Source organism: Carettochelys insculpta, chromosome 1 (genome assembly GCF_033958435.1).
Source record: "Carettochelys insculpta isolate YL-2023 chromosome 1, ASM3395843v1, whole genome shotgun sequence".
Lineage (NCBI taxonomy): Eukaryota > Metazoa > Chordata > Testudines > Carettochelyidae > Carettochelys > Carettochelys insculpta.
In genome coordinates, this window is record NC_134137.1 from 282,356,653 (window position 1) to 282,376,164 (window position 19,512).

The following is a 19,512-nucleotide window of genomic DNA, read 5'->3' on the forward strand; positions in this document are numbered from 1 at the left end:
TAATTATGTCTGTTTGGGAATAAAGTTGATTTATATATGACTTTGTTCATTACTGCTTTGGTCTAGTGTAACACTCATTCTCAGTATTCTGGAGAAGTGTATTCTTCCAAAATCATGGCACTAGAGTAGCTGTACATTGTCTAGATTTGTTCTGGACTGCCTCTGCCCACCCTGTCCCAGAAACATTCAGTTATAAATGAAGACTAATATGTAATACTTATGGGTACATGCAGTTCTAGGCTATTGTTTTGCCTACTTTCTTTTCCTGCCACCTTTGGTGGGGTTTTTCTATCCATTTGGAGTTTTCAGGATCCTTTAATTTCCCATTACTAAAATACTCAATTTCTCATTTGAAATAAATTACAATTAAATCTCATCATTAACATGCTACACATACACTTAGTTTCAGAAAAAGGCTCTAGTCTGTCCTGCTTAACTACTAGATCTTGCCTCTTTAAAGTTCTGGGCTTTCAGTTTGTTTCTCTGCAAACAAAAATCTAACACGTGCAAAGAAAGATACAAGCTGGATAGGATTGTTTTTGTTCTGTGCTTATGTGGTGATGGACCTTGGGCAAGCATGGTAGAGGAGTTAGTTAAGAAACTGTCATAAAGATAGAGACAATATGTAGGAAAGGACAGAGGCAGCATAGAAACAGTGGCATGGATTGGAAAGATATTGATCACACAAACAGCTTCCTGTATTCGCCCACACTTTTTCCACAGAAAATCTGTCATGGCTTGTGGGTGTAAGAGAGACCCTATCTGGGAATATTTTGAAGTAATTCATTCCCTGGGTAAAAAAGGAAAAAATGTCAAGTGTAAGCCGTACAAGATGATGATGTAGAGCCTAGTTGCAAGAATGAAACATCACAAGGAAAACTGCTTAATGGGAGAAAATTACGTGGATTAAGGTGGGTATGTCTGAGTGGATCAGCTGGTTAGTATCTTACATACATTACAACTTTTGTTATCCAGCATATGCAGGGAACCAGGGATGCCAGTTAATAAAATGGGCCAGGTATTTAAGCTGGGGTTGGCAGCTGGCCCCCCTCTGTTCCCCTGACTCAACTGCAAGTATCAGGCAGCTGGCTCCTCTCCAATCCAATCCCCACTCTGCCTGACTGGTCAGCTGGCCTCAATCAGGTAACTCATCCGGCGACAGCCAGCTGCCACCCCTATCTCCATCTGCCAGGTACCCTGCCCTGCCACAGACACGGCTGGGCAGCTTGCCCCGTGGCATGCTGGCTAACCGAATGTGATTGTTATGTGAGCTTTTGTGCATTGCAAAGTGAATTACAGTAACTCTTCAAGAATTCTCTCTGTGCCTTTTAGTATGTATGATTTGACAAGTAATTTCCCAAGCTGTTTCCTGGATTGGATGTTGCTAGAAAAAAGAGTTGAATTAGTTAGCTAGGTTTAAAATTTTATCACTCAAGTATACAATACAGAAAGCTGCAGTGAGAGAAATCTAGAATTGCCCATTGCCACTGTCATTTCTTATTCTATTTCACATAATATATGCTTTTTATTTTGGAACATCTTGTTCAGAGAACATAATGGTGATGCCATTAGTCAACCTAGGAACCTGTTTTACTGTAGCATAAACTCAGCTTTTCCAAGGGAACCCCATTCTATACATGCTTTTCCAAAAAACTGAAATGCCAAAAGTTCAATGGGTCTTACTCTAAAATTAAGAACAAGAAGAAGTCTTGTGGCACCTTATAGACTAACAGATATTTTAGAGCATAAGCTTCCGTGGCCAAAGACCTGAAAATTAAGTGTACTGTAAGCACAGTCAATCTTAGCTTTTTAGGTAACTTGATTTAAATCATTGTTTTTGTTTTGTTTTTTTGGTCCTGTTTTGTTTGTGTTTGGTGATTGCAACTGTGATTTAAATATCAGTCCACTCTGTGAAAGTTCCACATTACAACCACCATTTTTCTGACTTTAAAAATCTCTTCAAGCTCATAAATAATGGTCTTTTCAAGCACACTGCTTTTCCCAGAGGCCTAGAGAAAGGACAGAGATTCATGGGTGGTAGTGCACAGCATATTTCATACATGGATCGATTCTTTGAAAGTACAGTGTTAAAGTTGCTTTAAGTGAGGTTTCACTGCTATCATGCTGCAATCCATGGAGCTAACGTCCTGTGGACTTCAGATCAGTTTTTAACCCGGTCTTCAGGAACTCCTTCTCATGAGTGCTGTTTACCAAAAATGGTCTTGTTGCCTCATTGGAGAACTTGGAAAAGGTTCCAAGGAAGTACAGGGGGGAAGAAATTTTACTAACAAAGTTTTTGTTTTCCCATTAAAAAGGGGGTCTTCCTCTGATCCTTGACTAATGGAAATTGAACGCTTACATAGGCTACTTCAGATTTAAAGTGGTAATGCTTGATGAGTCACTTGATGGATTGAAACTAATTCATGGCTTTTGACTTGCAGAATGTGTACTTTCATATGTCAGTTCACCTTGCCCACTTGACATTCATGGTGGGAGTCAAATATTAGCAGTACTAGATATTGCCCTTTGGAATCAAGGATATTCACAAAATGCGTAGTGATGATAGTGCCCATGCTTTCCTGAGAGGGGAGGGCTGGGTGTACATGTCTATCCCTATCTAGATGACTGGTTGCTCAGACAGATCACAGCAGGCGGCATCGCTGAGCTTGAAATGCAGTTTCTGTTGATCTAGCTGTGCCTCCTAATGAACTTTGGAAAGTCATTTTTCCTCATCTCATACTTTAGAATTTGTAGGTACTGTGATCTGTTCCATACTGGAAAAGGCTTATGTCCTGGAGGACAGATTTAAGGTGTTACAGGCACACCTTCAACTGATAGTCTGTGAAAGTATGGACTTGTAGTGTTAGGTCACATGTCAGTGTACAAATACGTGTTGGAGCTTGCTAGATGTCACTTTGGTCCTTCCAACTCTGAATCAGGTTGGTGTGTTTTGAGATTCATTGAATAAACGGGAATGTTTCAGTGCTCCAGCATGTCATTTGATAGTTGGCTTGGTAGTTGAACCCCGCAATCCCTCTCTTTCCAGGCCTCTCCCTGGCTAAGATGCTGATCTTAGATGCATGATGAGTAAGTTGGAGCTCACTCAGACCTCTTATAGATTAAAGGGACCTTGTCCCTGGATGCTATGGAGCTACAAGATATGACCATCCTGAAGCTCAGTGCTCCAAAGCTGTCCTTTCTTGTCTGTGCTCTGAAATTCATTAGTACAAATCTTTACAGACAAATGTTTAGTGCCATCAGAGGTGACTACCAGACACTTCACCTCACTGGGCTTCCTGAGCAGGCAATCTGTTATCAACCTTCATTGGTCCCTGCGTGGGTCTGTGGTAGAGTTGGTATTCCATCTTTCAGGATTCCCCCCTGAAAGGTCGTGGACAATGGACATCGGACCTTCTGCTCTAGATGTAGGCTGAGGCCATGATAATTACCAAATACTTTTCTCCTGCACAGTGCGAGATGCCTTCTCTTTGCCCTTCAACCTATTTCCCCGATTCCCCGAGTGATCTCCAAAATCAAGAGACACAGCAATAACAATGGCTGTGGTTGTGTATTGGCTGAGGCAGAGCTGACTGACAGATCTGCTCTTGCAGTCCATTCAGCCTTTGATTCCATTCTCTTCAGCAGTGGAAAGCCCTCCATGTGTGCCACTTGTCAAGCCAAGTGGAAAAGTTTCTGTATTTATTCTGCGCAAAAGGTCACTGCTCCTCTGCAGTCCTTCGTTCCCTTTATGTTGGACCACTTAGTCTACTTAAAAGGGCAAGGTCTAGCGGTCTTGTCAATCAGGGTGCACCTGGTAGCTATTTCCACTTTCCATCCAAGTGTAGTGGAGGAGTCAGTGGCTGCGTCTACAATTATCTGGAAGGTTGATGGCTGCTACGCGATTTTTGGTACACCAATTGCAGTTGTTGACTTCTGTCCCTGTCTTCATGGCAGAAGGTTGACGGCGGCACTCCTCCCATCGACTTTCCTTTATACCATGCCACTCCAAAGAAGTTCCAGGATCGACATTGACCCTGGAGTGTGTCAGTTCACATGCGCACGAAACGGCGCCCCGGAAGATTGAACATAAGCGTTCGATCTTCCGCAGTGAGTGTACACTCAGCCAGTATTTGCTAGTCCCTTTGTTGGTCACTCCCTTAAAAGGCTAGAAAGACTGTATCCCCCAGGTGCAGCAAACAGTCATTTTCTCCTCGATCGCCTCCAACCGTTTTCTAGTCTTCTCGAGGCTCGTGGGGCTACCTTTTGAACTTTTAACAACTTGCTTTTTGCTTTACGTTTTGGTTTCTTGCTGATACCCAAAAGTGTCAGTGATAATCCTGCACATAAGAGACTAAGTGCAGAAAGTAACATTTTTCATATATGGTAGTATTTTTTTTATCATTTTTAAACTTCACACACACATGCGTATTTCACATGTATAGGAAAAACACAACTTGCTGTATTTGATCAGCTGGGTGATTCAATGCTGTAAGACCATTTCTGGTACCTGTGACATTCCAGAATATGGTGTTTTGTTGGTTAACAAACCCAGATTTACCCTTCAGAATTTTTCTATATGATATTAGTTTATAGTGCATGCCACATATAGAGTTACTAGAATCACTCACCATATTTTTTTCATAGCTCACTTTTTAAGACGAAATATGTATGCATTTCAAACGATGAATAATGCTTCAGAGGGCATAAAGTGAAAAATGTAATTCTGCAGAAGAATTTTATCTGCTTGAGTCATGCTGACATTCGTAAGTAGTGTGGACATGAAAACACACTTCTATGAAAATTGTTTTTTGGGTAGGTATGTCTGCTTTTGCTTCTGTTTGAGCAAACGCCAGTGAAATTCAGTGGGAGCAGCATGAGGCCTGCAATGAGCTTTAATGTTATTGGGGTGCATCAGTCTTTTCTCTTTTGCTTTCTCTCGCTTGTTTCCCTATTTTATTTCTCTCTTTCCCTTTCATTTTTATAATTTTAGTTCTCTTGTTTTTCTCAATGCTACGTGTGTTGGGCCTCTAACTGCATTCATGAGCTCCTGATGTCATTCAGACATGTGAGAATTGATGCTTTTACTGCATATTCACTAGTGCTGCTTTGGCATTTTTCTGGATGTGTTCTTTTGGGTCATTGACTCTTTTCAATGGTAGGTCTCTTCAGCAAAGGGAATTCTTTCAAAATTGAATTTTTTTTTTTTTTTGTTTTTGTTTTTGTAAGAATTTGAATTGTTTGAAGGATCTCTGTCTGCTCTTTTAGCTGAGTTCCTGCTGGGTTTGAAAACAAAATAGCAGTCCAGTAGCACTTTAAAGACTAACAAAATAATTTATTAGGTGATGAGCTTTCTTAGGACAGATCCACTTCTTCAGATCATAACCATACCAGAACAGACTCAATATTTAAGGCACAGAGAACCAAAAACAGTAATCAAGGTTGACAAATCAGAAAAATATTATCAAGGTGAGCAAATCGGAGAGCAAACGGGTGGAAGTGGGGGAGGGGGTTGTAAAAAATTAGACAAAGGCAAATATGCAAAAGAGCCCCTATAATGAGCTAGAAAATTCCCAGCCTGGTTCAAACTATGTGTTAATGTGTCAAATTTGAATATAAAAGAGAGTTCAGCAGCCTCTATTTCCAAACTGTTGTGAAAATTCCTCTTCAGTAAAATGCAAACTTTCAGGTCATGAACAGAATGGCCCACTCCATTAAAGTGCTGGCTGACAGGTTCGTGAATCAGGAGTGTTTTTATGTTTGTTTTGTGCCCATTAATTCTTTGTCTTAGAGAGTTTGAAGTCTGTCCAATATAGAGAGCATGTGGATATTGTTGGCACATGATGTCATATATGATGTTCGCTGAGGAACATGAGAATGTGCCCGTGATTCTGTGAATAACATGGTTAGGTCCAGTGATGGTATCTCCAGAATAGATATGTGGACAAAGCTGGCAACGGGGTTTGTTGCAAGGAAAAGTTCCAGTACTGGTGTTCCTGCGGTATGGACTGTACTTGTTGCTGAGAATCCTCATAAGGTTGGGAGGTTGTCTGTAGGAGAGAACAGGCCTGTTAGCTATGGCCTTCTGGAGTGTGGCATCCTGATTAAGGAGAGGTTGTAGGTGTTTAATAATGCATCACAGTGGTTTGAGTTGGGGGCTGTAGGCAATGACCAGTAGTGTTCTGTTCTTGGCTTTTTTGGGCCTATCTTGGAGTAACTGGTCTCTGGGTATTCGATTTGTTTTTTTATTTCTCCTGTTGATAGCTGAAAGAATGTCTCATGATTCAGAGTTTTGACATAAGTATTTTGCAAAATAGATTTCAGCTGAAGACAAAGGTACGAACTGAAATTGATGACTCTAGGCCCATGATGTCTAACATGCTAGCCACATGTGGCTATTTGGCTTGTTGAGTGTGGCTAGTTGGCTTGAGCAATAAATATATTTTCAGAATAATGTGACTAGTTTGCTATGCTACTGCCTCAGAACTGGTTGGACACAATTTTTTTTTCAATTCATTCTTGCTACAGTTGACATTTCAAGGCAGATGAAAGTATTAAACCCCCCATTCCGCCCCCTCCCCCAAGAAAAAAGAAAAAGTAATCTGGAAATACTGACTTGTCCTTATTCATGTTTTGATTTTCTACTGTGGTGTACCTCAAGCCCTCTTGAGAAACTTACCTGTAAATCATTCTGCTGCTGCTTTATTTCCTCTCGAGTTACCTACCTGTTCTCATTTATCATCCTGTTACATTCCCTCATATTGTTACTTTCCTGTCCTTACCCCTGTGATTCACTCCCTCTTTGCTAGTATGGCTACCATTCTGGGATTCAAGTGGAATCCTGCAGTTAAGAAAGGGTTGCTTTTGATATTTTTTTAAAGTGCTGTTCAGGATTGCCTGTCTTACTTTGTTTAATTCAAGCACTATTCACATCTCACTTGGTACGTTGGAGCTGAGAGATTGTAATAGTAGAAAAAGTCTCTTCCACTCCCATGTTTTGGAGCATAGGCCATTGATGGCCATTGACAACCATTTGCCAGCAATCCCCTGCCTTTGGCAATCTTTTCCAGACCCATATTTAGGTATTGCTTATGGCTAAGTCCCTGTGGTCAGTTAATGTATCAACGTGGTAAAGCACGTGTAGGTTAGCCTTCTTAACATTTGTATTGTTTTTTCGATCTAAGAAATGGCCAATTGACATTTGTAAAGAAAAACTTAGAAATTTTGTGGGGTATGTATCTAAAGAAAATATAATTTTGCTACTGGGCTGTACTGGAATTTAGGAAGATGTGACTGAAACTTAACCCGTTGAGAAGTGCTTTGGCATTATCAATAATAAATGCAGAAATGGCAGAATCCTTCACTGAATATTTCTGTTCATTATTTTGGGGGAAAAATAGATGATGTGGCTCATTGTATGACCATAACACTATTAAACCAGTATTTGTGGTTGTTTCTGTTTAACATCTTCTAAAGTTAGACATTTTAAAATCAGCATTTCCAAACATTGTCCGTCAACTTTTTGTTATATCACTTGGCTTGGAAAGTTAAGATGTTTACTGACATTTACCAATAAGATTCAATTTTGCAATATATGGAAATTGACGTTATTTCTGTCATTGATAACGGAAACTAATGATTATGCAATGTAAGAAAATGGTAGTTAAGAAATTATTAGAAATTGATTTAAGGATATTTGCTTTGTATATTTTTTACATGTCATTAACAAATTTTGTTTTAATCATTCTGAAGTTTTTTATATTTTAATTTTACTGCGTGCCCACCATCATTAAATAATAGTCTGACCTTTCCCTTACTGAAAATTTAAACTAAAAGCTTAACAATAAATATCAATGTTTCCATTGTAATATTAAAAAAAAATTCTTCAGACCTGTTTATTTCTTCTGATCCTGACTTTGGTTCACTTTTTCTTCTTATAGAGCAGTGGCTATCAATTTTTCCATACTACTTGCTTTAGGAATCTGATATGTCTTACATATCCACAAGTTACACAGTAAAAGCTTTATTATCTGGCATCCCTGGGGAGCTGGGGATGCCAGATAATGAAATACGCTGGATATTCAAGCTGGGGCCGGCATCTAGCACCTCTGAGCCCCTCCCTCCCCGCCCCACCTCCCAACAGCCCTGGCTGGGCAGCTAGCCTGCACTGCCTCCCTCTGGCAGACAACTGGCCCCACGGCAGCTGGCTGTAGTGGGTTATCTGGGTGCTGGGTAACTGGGCTTTCACTGAACCTCACTTAAAAACTACTTGCTTGCAAAGTCAGATATAAAGATACAAACGTGCCACAGTGCACTATTACTGACAAACTGCTGATTTTCTCATTGATTATATAGTTATATGGTAAAAATCAGTTGGAGGATAACATTCCAGTGTATAGAATGTAGAGCAGTATAAGCAAGTATAGTAACAGAGGGGTAACCGTTTTAGTCTGTACTCCAACAAAAGCAAAGCAGCAGAAATGTAGCACTTTAAAGACTAACAAAATGATTTATTTGTTGATGAGCTTTCATGGGACTGATGAAGCGGGTCTGTCCCATGAAAGCTCATCACTGAATAAATCATTTTGTAAGTCATTGTATGAAATTGTATGAGTTTGCTAGTATTTTTATGTAGCATGTTGTAAAACTAGGCAGATATCTAGATGAGTGGCTATACCCCTGGAAGACCACTGTGAACCCCAGGGCTAAGTTCCCACTAAGTGTGTGGTCACATAGCAGGCTGTTGAGGACTGTACAGCCATAGGGGTCTTTCCAGAGAGCAGAGAAGTAGAGAGTTGAGAAGGGAGTAAGTTGTAGCATGCAGGCCTGAGTCAAGGAGAGGTGCCTTTCCCCCAACCCTGGCCCTAGGGCTGCTGCAGGTGGAGAGAGACAGGGAGAGAGGCTTATAAGAATCACAGGGCTAGCTGAGTTAGTCTATATCCACAAAAACAACGAGAAGTCTTGTGGCACCTTGTAGACTAACAATTTTTGGACCATAAACTTTCATGGTCAAAGATGCGCTCTGTCAGTTGCCACAGGACTTCTAGTTGTTTATAGGGAGAGATGTTCTCCATCCCAGGTGCTGCTGTGAGGAGAGAGGGCTGGACTAGGGGGAGGCATCTCTCTTCCTGCTGCTGCCTTGTGGTAGCCTGTGCCCCAAATGTCTCATCCCCAGCCCCACTGCAGAACCCTCACCCTCTGCTGAAGCCTTTAAAGTGCTGGTCCAAGCCCAACCATCTGACCTAGCCCTGAGCCCCTTCCCTCAGTCCAAACCAGTCATCCCCAGCCATGCCCCAAAGCCTTCATTTCCCTCACCTTACCCCTCTACCCCAGCCCTGAGGCCCTACCCCTGACGCTCTAAATTGCTTAGCGCCATCCCACCATGTAGCAACTTCATATTGGTGCGCATAAGGTTCATTACACACACTGATGTAAAAAATTAGTGAATGTTGTTCATGGGGTACACAAATGGCTGATTGAGAACCATTGCTATGGAAGATCAATATTTTTTCCCTTAGCTGTATTAGATGTCTGTCTCTTCTTTTTCTGCTCTTTCAGCCATGCTTTATATCTCATTCTCTACCTCTTCCTCTATAGGTAAGCACTTCTTACAAATTCACATCACAACAGCAAAAGTGGGTGCTAGAATATATGTCATGACTTGTTTCCCTTGATTATACGTTTTCTGTGGAGTTTAAAAATACCACCAGCTGAACTGGTTGGATTGCAGGAATTTATTGTAGTGAGAACAAAACCTAAGCAAAGCTTTCACGGGTTTGTATGTCAAAATAATTTCTAAAACACGGGAAATAAAAAGGTCTGTTAAAATGGAGTGAGCACATCTGCCCCTCTGTGTATTCACTATATTGTTGGTTTGCTTTGGTGATAAATATTTTACTACTTGTCACCCCTGCAGAAACAACACAGCTATAAGAACATGAGCAAGAGTCTCTTTTGTGTTTATGAAAAATCAGAGTTCTAACTGCAGACTCTCCTGTGCACAACTCCATTGTTTTCAAATTATGCGATCAGTTGCCTTTGTGCAAATCTGTAACGGACGGCAGCATGTGGCCTGCCAGAATTACTAGCAATGATGCTGCATAAAGATACATTGAGTAGGCCGGAGAAAAAGTATTTTACTTATGGAGTAAATTTGATCTCATGTTGTAGAACACAGTTTTGAAATTCCATTAAGCCTTATTTTTAAATCACTTTGAGTAGAATGAAATTTCAGTATTAGAAATATATTCCAGTTAAATGTCTATAAAATGTTATTTCAAAAAGCAGTTATTCAAAAGCTAAGAAATTGGGAGCCAAGATTCTGCAAACTATTTGCCAGACCAAATGAGACAGGAGGTCTGTCTAGCCCTATATTTTATACTCCTTCATTGCCAGTACCAAATGCTTTGGAGGACGATGCAAGAAATCACCTCCCAGACAACTGGGGAATGACCAGTTCATAGAACTTTTTTGTTTTTTAGAGATTTGTTTGTCCTGAAGCAAGAGAGTTCTCATCTGTGTTTTAGCTTGTGATTGTTCTCACCCAAATGAATATTTAACTTTTAAAAATCATTCTATGCACATGACTTCAGTGGCACATTGTGGGAGTGAATTTCTCAAGTTATTTTTTAAATAATATATTATTTTCTTCTCTTTTAAATTGGTTGTTTTTCAACATGATTGAACGTCGTCTTGTTCTGAGAGGTGGCAAAAAGTGGCACCCATTTTAAGTACTCTATGCCATTTATTGTACTTTGTCTCTCATGTCTTATTCTTTGAGAAAAGACAAAGCAATCCCAATGTCTTTTAAGGGTAGCCATAACAGTTGCTACCTTTGAAACTTCTGATTTCATTCTTAAATTCTTTCAGGCCATTCAGGTCCTCGTGACTTGCTGCTGTTTAGTTATGAATTTGCATACATTCCCCCTCTTTTTCTGAAATGTCACTTTCTGGCAGTCACTCATATTTATTTCTTGAAAGCAGTAGCTCTAAGGAAGAGATTTCCCCATCATTTCTTCTGTTAAAAACTAATAATTTTGCTTCTGTGAAATTTTATTCTTTATTTAATTGCTCATTTTACTCCTGCTCTCTGAGGCTTCCTGTTTCTAATACATTAGAAGAATTTCTTGTTTGGTTGTTGTTCACTCTTCAAATCCTTCTTTTCTCTTCATAATTTCAATTTTATATTTTATCTGTCATAATTTGCTCCTTTCTATTATCCTCTGAGGCTGTCTCTACACTTGCATTCCTCTTTCGAAAGAGGAACGTAAATGAGGGAAATTGAAAATGCAAATAAACCACTGAATAGGAAGAAGGGTTCTTTTGAAGACGGGGTTTATTTTTGAAAGTGCCCTGTCTGTGCTGCTTTTTTCTTTCAAAAGAATCTCTTCCAAAAAGAGATTATGCAAATAAAGCATGAGATATGCAGATCAGTGCCTCATTTGCTTTTTCAGTTCCTTCATTTGCATTCCTCTTTCAAAAGAGGAATGCAAGTGTAGACACAGCCTGAGAGAGAATTTCCATTTTGTAAAAGACATCAGTTTAGCTTAACTCTGACCCTCTATAAATACTTGTCCTATTGACCCAGTCCTTTTGTCCAGACTACTATTCACCTGTTTCCAAGACCACAAACCCTCCTCTCGTTTGTGGTACACACAGATTTCAGACTTGCCTCATGTTAGCAATAGACTTTTCACAAGCCACCTGAATATATCTTGCAAAATATAGAGAAATAAAAGGACAGATTTTAGTATTGCACATAAAAATATCTTCTGTGTGCCATTACACTGTGCCAGAGAATTTCACTTACCTGTAAAAAGTAGAAACTCTACTGTATCTATTGGTCTTTCAGATCCCAACCTATATATATAGAGAGCCCTGCAAATCTGTCAATATCCACTTAGTAGTTGTGGATCATGTTTGTGGATTGCAGATCAGATGTGGATGCCAATTATGCATACACAGGGGCTCTATCCATCAACAACCCTGATGGCGCACCTTTACCTTGCCCAGGTTTATAAGTGGGTGTCAGAGCACTGTAATAGAAGAAATACATATATATTAAAAAAAGTAATCTATAATTTAATTCTAGCTAATATATTGATATGTGAATAGAAGATATACTTCTTTGCTAAACTATACTGCTTAATTTCCCGACTTTCCAATATTTGTTTTTTTAAATAACAGCAGTATTTTGCTTTTGTTTTAATAGTCACTGTTAAAAATATGTGTCAAACAGGCTTTTGTTTGGGGTATATATGTGTAATGTTTGGCATATCACTATTTGTTTATAACTGATCTTTTACAATGAATCTGTGGTCTTGTTCAGGAGTACTTTTCTACCTAGGCAATATCATTGTTTGTTTTCTCTTGTCCCTGTAAAATGTCATCTTTGGAAATACAGAGAATGCCTTGCATAAGTGAATTTCTGACACTGCTTGATGATATTGAGATATGGATTTGTATGTACCTACCATTTTTTAAAAACACCTACCAGCACAAGTTTACTCTTACCTCCTGGATTAATACACTTCCCCGGTCCCTACTGTCAGTTTTACGGCGTGGATCCCAGGTTTCTTTTTTGGGTACCATTTAGTTGATTTGTATCTGCCATTTCTGTATATGGTGTCTACAAGCTATCATCATGATTGCAGTGTGGCTAGCTTATTTCAGATGGCATGAAAGGCTGCTTTATGTGTGTGTGAATGCGTGCGCCCATCCCTACAAATCTGCAGATATCCACTTTGTCTCTTCTGTGCCTCCTGGATATCCACTGACCATTTTTGAAGATTGGATGCAGATACAAATTTTGTATTTGTGCAGGGCTCTAGTTATATATCCATGTATATATTTTAAATGCGTGTGAGATTTTTATATAAAGGAGAAATATTCTGCTGCCTTGTGCAGGAAATTCTCGCTGAGGGAGATGCTTAATGATTGTTCGCTGATGATGATTAGCTTTAGTGTTTGAGTGCTCTGATTTCCTTGACTAGGAAATGGTTTAAAATACACACTGAAATTGTAGGAAGTATATAAGATAATTAAACAGAAGATTCAAGAGACACTATGGAAGTTTTCTGTCATGAGAGCTGGAGGAAATGCCTGCCTTAGTGGAGCATTTGTTTAAGGGTTGCTTAGGGTTTTTCATCTACTGGCTACAGTATGCAGTGGTATGCTTATCAGTAAATCTTTTTTTTAAATACAAGAAGTTATTTTTCACAAAATATATTGTGTTTTTACAGTATCTTACATTGTTGGATGCCAGAGTTCTTTAAAAATGTTAATCCTTAAAGATTATGTAAGGCAGAGAAGTATTTTTATTCCCGCTTTACATATAGGGAGTTGAAGTAGAAAGATGAAGTGCTTGGCCAAAGCTACGCAGTAAGTCCATGACAGAGGCAGGTACAGAATCCAGATCTGCTGATTACTGCTCTTTTGCTTTAGCCGTTAAACCATTCTTCTGCTCTGGAAGCACTTATTTTGTTATGCACACAGGCATTCTGGAAATTTCTGCTGTAGAATGGTACAACAATCAGAGGAATGAAGGTGTGCATTCATTGTTTAGAATCTGGATAATCTGTTCTGGGCCAGTCACTGAAATAAAGTGGCTACATTAAGTTGTGATATATGGAAAAAGGCCACATTAGGGTGACATGCACATTGCTCCACCAATTTCTGACCTGCAATGCTTGCCTTTGCAGATGGAACATGAGGATTTTGTAATGGAAGGGCATGGCAAGACTCCACCTCCTGGTGAAGAAAACAAACAGTGAGTCTCGCGTTTATTTAAAAAGGGACTTACCATAGTAAATGGTGGGTAGCACTCTTGTTTAAACGTGCTGGAAGCATTGGTTGTTCTTGGGGTGCTCGCCCTTGGTTTCTTAACTACCCATATTTCGTAGTAGCTAGCGATTGAAAAGTCAGGGTGCTAATTTGTCTTAAATTCTGAAGCACAAAATTACGCTTTGTGTATTCTGCAGTGGGTTAATTAGACTTTGTAGTTAAAGGATTAATGGCACTAGGAACCTAGAGCTGACATAATGAACTCACTTTAAAAATGGAAATGTGTACGTGAAGCTACTTTGAAATGCACAAGAAAGAGAGTTTGCCTGTTGTGAGCCTTCGGTGTGCATCTGGTGGGTTGGTGCTCCTGAAATTTGAATGGTGGTGTTCTTTAAAATAAATTTCCAGAAAAGAACTAGAATTGTGAATGAAATGTCCTTTGCAGGATGGATCACTTGTAGCCTGCCTTCTGTGTCTTGAAGAGAGAAGACATATAGTCAAAGAAGAAAGTACATTGAGAAAACTTGTCTCTAAATATTTTTGGTGGAAATCTACAAACCTTTCTTTGGTTAAGGGAGGGCAAAGCTCTCTGATAATGATACTATGATGATGGATGTCATAGATACAGCCTAGGAAATTCTTTGCTCAAGCCCATGCCAATACTGTGGTGGTCATCCTTTTCTTGCCTTCATTCTTTGTAGAGAGTAGGATGACCTTGGGTCTTTAGCCCAGCCAGATTGTAGTAACTTATAAAAAAAAAAAATAATAATAATAATGCTAGTGTCACTTTCCCCTTTAAAGGAGAGTGATCTTACCCACTCCCAATATACTGCCTTCTGGATAGTGCAGGGAACTGTATTGTTTCATTGTGTCTGGTATTGTGCTTTTAGGCTGTGTCTAGACTCTCTTGGAGGTCAATGGCTTTTATGCCATTTTTGGTGCGCCAGTTGCATACCAAAAATAGACTTTGCACCCGTCGACTTCTTTGCCTGTCTTCACAGCAGAAGGTCAACAGAAGTGCTCCTTCTGTTGTCTTTCCTTACTACCATGCAGCTCAGGAGGAGTTCCAGGGTCGATGTTGACCCTAGAACATGATGATTCACGCATGTGCGAAACAGCACCCCGGAAGATTGACCCAGAGCAGTCGATCTTCTCCAGTAAATGTAGATGTAGCCTTAGTTAGCTAGTGACACAGACCACTGTGGCCAAAGTTTTTTCTTAGATAGCCCAGATGAACTCAGGAAGATTATAATACTGAACAGATGCATTCTTTTCCATAGTGGAAATGAGCCAAGCCTTTCAAAATAATTGTTGCCATTTCTTTCTGTTTATACTAGTATCACAGTAAAATGAAGAAGAGTTACAAATTTGTGATGATTAAAACACCCAAAAATGTTTGAAATGAAGAAGATAAGGTAAAAAAGTTGAAGTTAACTTCCTGCTATAATAAAATTTCTCAGGCACTGAATGATGAAATTAAGTATGTCACTACAGAGAATAACCTGGAGGGATATTATGTTGGATTTATCAAAATAGCGTGCTCTGCCTTTTGTTGCTGCCTTTGTTTACCATGAATAAAATTGAGAATTCTTTCATAGCTGACCTGATTTGTAGCTGCAGCTTTACATATGACTTGTATCATATTCTGTCTTCTCAGACCTATTTTGATTGGAGCGAGCATTCAAAACTATCAAAGTGCAGTGTTCCTCACCAAATTTTTTGTATTATTGTACAGTGGCATCCAGAGTTCTCAGTCAGGATCAAGGACCCATTGTGCTAGATGTCTTACAAATACGGAGTAAAGTGACAAAGCTTTCCCTAAAGAACTTCAGCTCCTAATTAGGTTACCAATAAAATGTGTGCAAGTGTAAAGATACAATTTTGATACCTCAGCTAAAAACAAGGATAGTTATGTTAATCAGCAATACTATAATCACAGTACTTTGTTGTGGACGTTGCTTTTTGCGTTAGTAGTCATCTGGATTTCTTTTTATCCAATATCATAATTTTTCATCTACTTACGTGATTATACTGTTGGTTTCAGTATTTAAAAAAGTTTGTTTATACTTCATTGACCTGGTGACTGGAGTTAAAAATTGATTATATTTGTAAAACATTGGAAGGGGCATACCTCGCCTGGAGTGTAAGAACTGTGGTGCACAAAGCCTATGTTGGTGAGCAGTCCTTACACCAGCTGCCTTGGCTGCTTGAGTGAAGGCCACATTAGTGACAAGTGTTATATTTGTAAAAGCTGTAATCCATGCATCAAAAAAGAACAGAACATTAAGCTTAATGCTCTACTTATGGAGATGGTGCTGATCCTGACACTGGACTGGTTCTGATCAGACTTGGTGCACAGGGCTGCCACATCAGTGCAGGGCTATGCCTGTTGTCAGAGCCAGGGAGATCTTTGTCCCTCGTAATGGGTCTGAAAAGAAAACGCCCAGAAGAGGACATAGTCTTCGTGTTAACTGGCAAACAGTCTCCATGTTTTGTATCAACAGGCAAGGGGGAGCATGACTGTAATTCCTCTGTCAAGAGGTGCTTAATCTTTGGGAATCCTGTATTCATCAAGCCATCTGCCTGGAAGCATTAAACCTTCTGGACATCAGGAATGCAATGGCAGATCAACTGAGCAAATTCTTCTTCTCTCTGCATGACTGATCTCTTCCATCCCAAAGTGACTCATTTGATTTTTCCAGTGGTTGGGAAATCAACAGTGGATCTCTTAACTACTTAGCTGGAAAGGAAATGCCCTAATTTATGCTTTGGCAGGGATACGATTTCTGATGCATTCCTCCTGTTATGGTGTGGGGAACTGCTGTATGTGTTCCTGGCAATCCCGCTTATCACCGGGGTTCTGTCAAAGATCGAGAGACATGGCTTGAGTGATCACCCCTGTTTAACTGTGCCAACGTGTGTTTGGCATGTTGCTGGAACTTACGTTAAGCCTCACACTCACACATAACGTACTTTAGGACCATGTTTTTCTCCTGTCCCCTAGACTCTTCACCTCATGGCATAGATTCTTTTGGAGCATAGGAAACCCTCCACTAGGTTAACTTAACTGGTGAAATAAACTAGGTTCTGTTTCTGGATCTCTGAGCACAATAAATTCCCGACAGCTTCATCCAGGGGCTCTTGGTGTTTTCCCACAAGATGCCAGACTGGTTCCTGACAGAATTTGAAAGAAAGTTCCTAGCTGTAAAGGATCCTGTCTATCAGGGGGACCTCTAATTTGGTCTTGTCTAGGCTCATGAGTCTAGTGTTTGAACCTGTGATTTCTTGCTCCTTGTCCTGCTTATCATCGCCTTCTTGGTGTCAGTTACATTGGCTAAGAACATGTTGGGGGGGGAAACAACCTTATTGATTTAAATCAAGTTACTAAGAAACCTAAGACTACTGTGCTTAGAGTGCACTTAATTTTGAAGTAAGCCTCATTGAACTCACTGGCATTCTGTTTTATGACAAAAGAAGTATATATGGCATTTCCTTGGAAAAGCTGATTTATGCTGAAGTAAAACGGGATAGTCTTACAGCATGACCATTATGGTCTGTGGCCATGATGTTCCAAAATAAGGGGCATTTATTATGTAGTATAAAATAAGAAAATGACACTCAGTGGCAACTGGCAGTTCTAGATTTCTCTTACTGCAGCTTTCAGTGTTTTATACTTGAGTGATAGAGTCTAAATCTAATTAAATAATGAAACAAACCAAAAGGATTAGCTAAACTAAACTTTTTTTCTAGCAACATCCAACATGGGAAACAGCTTGGCAATATACTTAAGTTACATTTGTACTAAAAGCAATAGAGAAACTCTTGAAAAATAATGTATTGCAAAGCGAATTGTTTAAGTTATGAATCATTTTATTCTTGCAGATAGGCCCTGCGTCATCTTCTTGCACTGCTTACACTTGACATGCTTTCCTTTTTTACCCAGAGAATTAATTTCTTCAGGATGCTCCCAGATATGGCTTCTGGGCATAAGAGACGTTTTTCTGTGTCAAAAGTGTGGGAGAATTTAGGAAGCTGGGTGTGTGCTGAATGTCTTCCCTTTTTCTTTCTAGTCCATTCCACTGCTCCTTTCTGTGCTGCCTCCATTCTTTCCTGTATATCATCTTTCTGTCTTAACTAATTGCTCTGCTGCTCTTGGCCAAGGTCCATTACCATATAAGCACAGAACAAAAACACTCTTATCCAGCTTGTGTCTTTCTTTGCGTGTGTTACTTTTAGTCTGCTGAAAAAACAGAAATTGAAAGCCCAGAACTTTAAAGAGGCAAGAGCTATTTGATAGGTTGACAGATTAGAGCCATTAATTTATTTTTGTCAGACTGTAAATGTTGGTGTAAGATGTTTATGATGATTTACGTGTAACTGTTGTTTTTAAATGGAAAATTAGTATTTTTTTTTTAAATCTGGTTTTTAATTTAAAAAACAAACAAAGTTGGATTTTTATCTGCCCTGTTACCCAGCACATAACAGAGGATGCTGGCTTCTGCAGAGTGGCACTTCAAGCTGTACGGCTATCAACCCCTGTCCATTTTCAGTCATATTGCTTGGGAATCTCCTAAGATGGAATAGACATGAGCAAGAACTGGAACAAGAAACAAATAGTTACCTTTTTGTAACTGGTGTTATTCCAGTGTGTTGCTCATGCCCAGTCCATGGCCCGCCCTCTGCTCATCTTGTCAGAGTTCCATCATGAAGGAACTGGGGAGGGAGTAGCACAGGGGAGTAGCTGTCAGAGCCCCATATACCATGCCATGCTGATGCCAGCCCAAAGGGTGTCAGAGGCAATCTCCTATGGATACAACTGAGGGAGGAACTTTCGGCACTGATGCATGTGGTGAGCACGCATGCTTGTCATGGAATGCACATGAGCAACACATCTCAAAGAACACCAGTTGGACAAAGGTAATCCTCTTTTATTCAAAGACACATGTTGGTTATTTAAGACATAAATACTGTTTTTTTGCAGATTGCAGGAAGGGGCTTTACCTTTTGCCCTAATCCAAAGTGTTTCAAGTAGACTGACATAAATTGGATGCCATGGGATCACTAAAGGTTCTGTAATACTGACACAGATTTTATTGGAAATCCTCAGCTCTTTTTATCTTAGTCTCCTATCAGTTAAAAAGAAGATGCTTCTACATCTTACATTTCAAGATGGATCAAGGCATGTATTTTTAAATCCTATAGATTTTCTAGGGTGAATCAAGCAAATAATATTACAGCCTACCCCCATCGGGGTTCAGGAACCACTTGGGCAGAGGAATCTTGTAGTTTCTTTGAAGAAATCTCTAAGATAGGTAGTTGCTCTTTGTGAATGTATACACTGATGTCAACAAGATTAATGTCCTTTCCTCCTCAGATTTAGCTTTCAGAGAATGAGACGTTGGAACAAGTATCACAGAGGTAGCCGTGTTAGTCTGTAGCTTCGAGAACAGCAAGAAGTCTTGTGGCACCTTATAGACTAAGAGGTATTTTGGAGCATAAGCTTTTGTGGGCAAAGACCCATTTCATCAGATACATGAGTGGGAGGATGGTTTCAGAGGGGTATTTGAAGAGTGGGGTCCCAGTAAGAGGAAGGGCCAGAGCTGACAAGGTCTATTCAGCAAGGTGGAAATGGTCCAGTATCAACAGCACTTATCAAAAGAGGAAAAAACAAGTCAGATCAGACGGGGGGATGTGAGCCTTTGTTAGAATCTAATGGGGAGACATTAACACCCA

The 19,512-nt window shown here is 39.7% G+C and overlaps 1 protein-coding gene across 1 annotated transcript in view; it reads left to right on the forward strand.

Moving 5' to 3' along the window:
• The window catches only part of TNRC6B (trinucleotide repeat containing adaptor 6B), a 262,680-nt gene that overhangs the window by 37,766 nt on the left and 205,402 nt on the right, over positions 1-19,512 (forward strand). Inside the window, 1 exon segment of the mRNA XM_075009512.1 lies at positions 13,698-13,765. Coding sequence (XP_074865613.1) covers positions 13,698-13,765 — 68 coding nt within the window.